Source organism: Sinocyclocheilus grahami, unplaced genomic scaffold (assembly GCF_001515645.1).
Source record: "Sinocyclocheilus grahami isolate Dianchi unplaced genomic scaffold, SAMN03320097.WGS_v1.1 scaffold1693.1, whole genome shotgun sequence".
NCBI lineage: Eukaryota > Metazoa > Chordata > Actinopteri > Cypriniformes > Cyprinidae > Sinocyclocheilus > Sinocyclocheilus grahami.
This window is the reverse complement of record NW_015506872.1, coordinates 12,823-15,402: the sequence shown is the minus strand read 5'-3', so window position 1 is coordinate 15,402 and position 2,580 is coordinate 12,823. Positions and strand designations below refer to the sequence as shown.

Genomic DNA, 2,580 nt, shown 5'->3' with positions numbered 1-2,580 from the left:
GTAAATAATTACCATACACCGCCCCCACCCCCCCCCCCCCCCCCAAGCAACAGGTGTTGGAAGCAATATCTTAAAAACAGAAACTAAACTGCACAGATTGACAGCTCAAATTCAGTAAGCCTACCTGAGAGCACGTTATTTCGATCGCAGATCCCATCTTTCAGAAGTTTATCCCGAATCTCCCAGCTGAACATCCCTGGATTCTCTCTCTTGTATTCTTCGATTTTCTTTTCCACATCGGGAGTTGTGCTCTGCTTTCATTACAATGGTTACATCATAATTGAATTTGATGTATATTTATTCAATTGTATGATCACTTTTAAAATATCTAGAAACGATTATAACAAGAACGCACACAGATCAAATCATCAGTTTCCATTTAGTTATGATTATGCGACTATTCGCGAGAAGTTCTGTACAATTAATTAACACTGGGTTACTATTACACAATATGGTGCTTATTTCATTTTTAAGTCAGAAGATGTGTTAAACAAGGCAAAAAATAATATATGTGTTACAATCTCTTAAAAATAAGGGGTTTATTCTTTAATTCTTTAAGAAACGTCTGTGCATTAGTGCTTTAGAGACAAACGGACTGATCTGCAGACTTAAAATATTGGTTTAAGATCGTAAAAACAATAGACAAAATGATTCTAAACAATGAAACCTGTTTATTGTGGAAATTATTTGCTGAACGTAAGGTGTACACTCTTTAAAAAACAGTGGGCACAACAACGAAAATAATTAAGCATATGTTAGTCGTGAAGTTAAACGCCACACTTTATTTGCAAAACTCCATATTTAAATGTGAAACTGGATGAACTTTCTAATAAATTCAATAATACAATTCAGTTCTAGTAGGGCATGAAATGGCCTCGGTGATGTCCTACCTTGGGTTTGCTGCCACCAATAGCACCGGGCCGAATGGATCCGGTCTCCTGGTACCTGCATAAAATTTTGGACACGCATCCGTGCGACACGCGCAGCTGTCGGGAGATGACGCACGGTCGTATCCCGTGATGGGCCATCTCTACTATCTTGTGGCGGATGTGATTGGGCAGAGGGCGTCCGTTTATGAAGACTCCACCGAGCTGGTTCACGCGGCCCTGACCTAACGGCGTGGAGACTGCAGTAGGAAGAGGGGAAAGGTTGTCAATGACAGACGACGCTTTCCTTGTGCTAAAGTGAACATGTATTTTGTAAAGAAAGATATAGGCCTATAACCGCAAACTCACTTTGAAGTTTACGCTTTTATAAAAAAAAAAAATTCCTAACTAGCATCTCTAAAAGTTGTGCGTTTGCTTTCATGCTTCATTAACAGTGAAAATATATTCATGAAAGCATGACAGCTGTATGTTCTTTTCTTATTCAAATACAAAAACGACAACACAACAACAATAAAACGAATACTACTAATAATAAATGATATAAATACTACTACAAACACTAAAATGTTTTTATTAGACAAAAAAAAAATCGAATTTGTAATAATTTGCAAAGATGTTACTTGTTGACAGAACATTTTTATATTATATATTTGTATTTAAAAGCGGTCACGTTTTTTTTTTTGTTTGTTTTTTCTAACATTTCATATAAGCTAAAAGAAAAGTTTTTTTTTTTTTTACAAAATGCTAGCTTAGCATTAAATAAACTCCACTACGTTAGAATACAGGTTTCATTGTTTAGAAACAAAGATTATGAATAACATTTAAAAAACACGTTCATCATTATTGTTTTTTTGTTTTTTTTAAGTTTTGTTTTGTTTCAGATTGAAATAGTAAAGGCATCCCAAGTGGTTGGGAGCTGTAATTTTTCACATCACAAAATAATTAAACCTAGGTTTTCACTGTTAGTAACTTTATTTTTTACAATAAAATTGTAATAGTTTCAATGTCATTTCCTTTCTCCATTTAGAATATTGACATGCATCAGATCAAATATGTCTTATACAGAATCAATTTTGTGAATTCATCTAAATTCAGGCTGTTCCGTCGTAACCACAGATGCTAACACCTTACCCTCCAAGGAATAGCCTCCTCTCGGGTAGTTTTGGGGTGGCATGGGGCGCATCATCTTGGAAATGCCCCCCGCTAATGCGGTCATATCTCCTCTGCAAGAAAGAAACGGGTGCACGGAGCACTTGATGAAAAAACTGAAGTTATCCAAAGAAGAAGCGCTGATCGTCAAGTGTCAGTGGATTGCTCAAGTATCAAGTCTTCAGCTGAAAACGAAAAGTCAACTTCAAAAGTCAATCCTCGGAAGTGAATCACGGATGTCCAGGTTTTCAATCGTGGTTTATCTCAACGCAGTTTGGAAGCTAAAACTCTCAGAGCTTCGTTCCGTTGTTGTTGACACACTTGTTGTTGAGAATTGGAACGGTGATCAGTGGCGAAACATTTTATCAGTTGTTGAGTTGTTGGCTCCGTCTACCCTTCGACGACTGTGATTGGTCAAGGAGGGAGGGTCTAAAGACTTGAGAAGGCCTTCTGATTGGTCCTTAAACTTTCTTGTGCCATGACCTCGGGAGTTCAAGGGGATGTGTCACCGATAACACCCTCAGACATAAACGGTGATGCTGAG

General features: G+C 37.4%; 1 protein-coding gene across 1 annotated transcript in view; it reads right to left on the bottom strand.

The window, feature by feature from the left end:
• LOC107572078 (paired box protein Pax-3-A-like) overlaps positions 1–2,345 on the bottom strand; it is a 30,942-nt gene extending 28,597 nt beyond the window's left edge. The window contains exons 1-3 of the mRNA XM_016258482.1: positions 2,019–2,345; positions 891–1,126; positions 125–254 (exon numbers count right to left, since the gene is read on the bottom strand). Coding sequence (XP_016113968.1) covers positions 125–254; positions 891–1,126; positions 2,019–2,103 — 451 coding nt within the window. The 5' untranslated portion in view covers positions 2,104–2,345. The remainder of the gene's footprint in view (positions 1–124; positions 255–890; positions 1,127–2,018) is intronic.
• Positions 2,346–2,580: the final 235 nt, after the last annotated feature.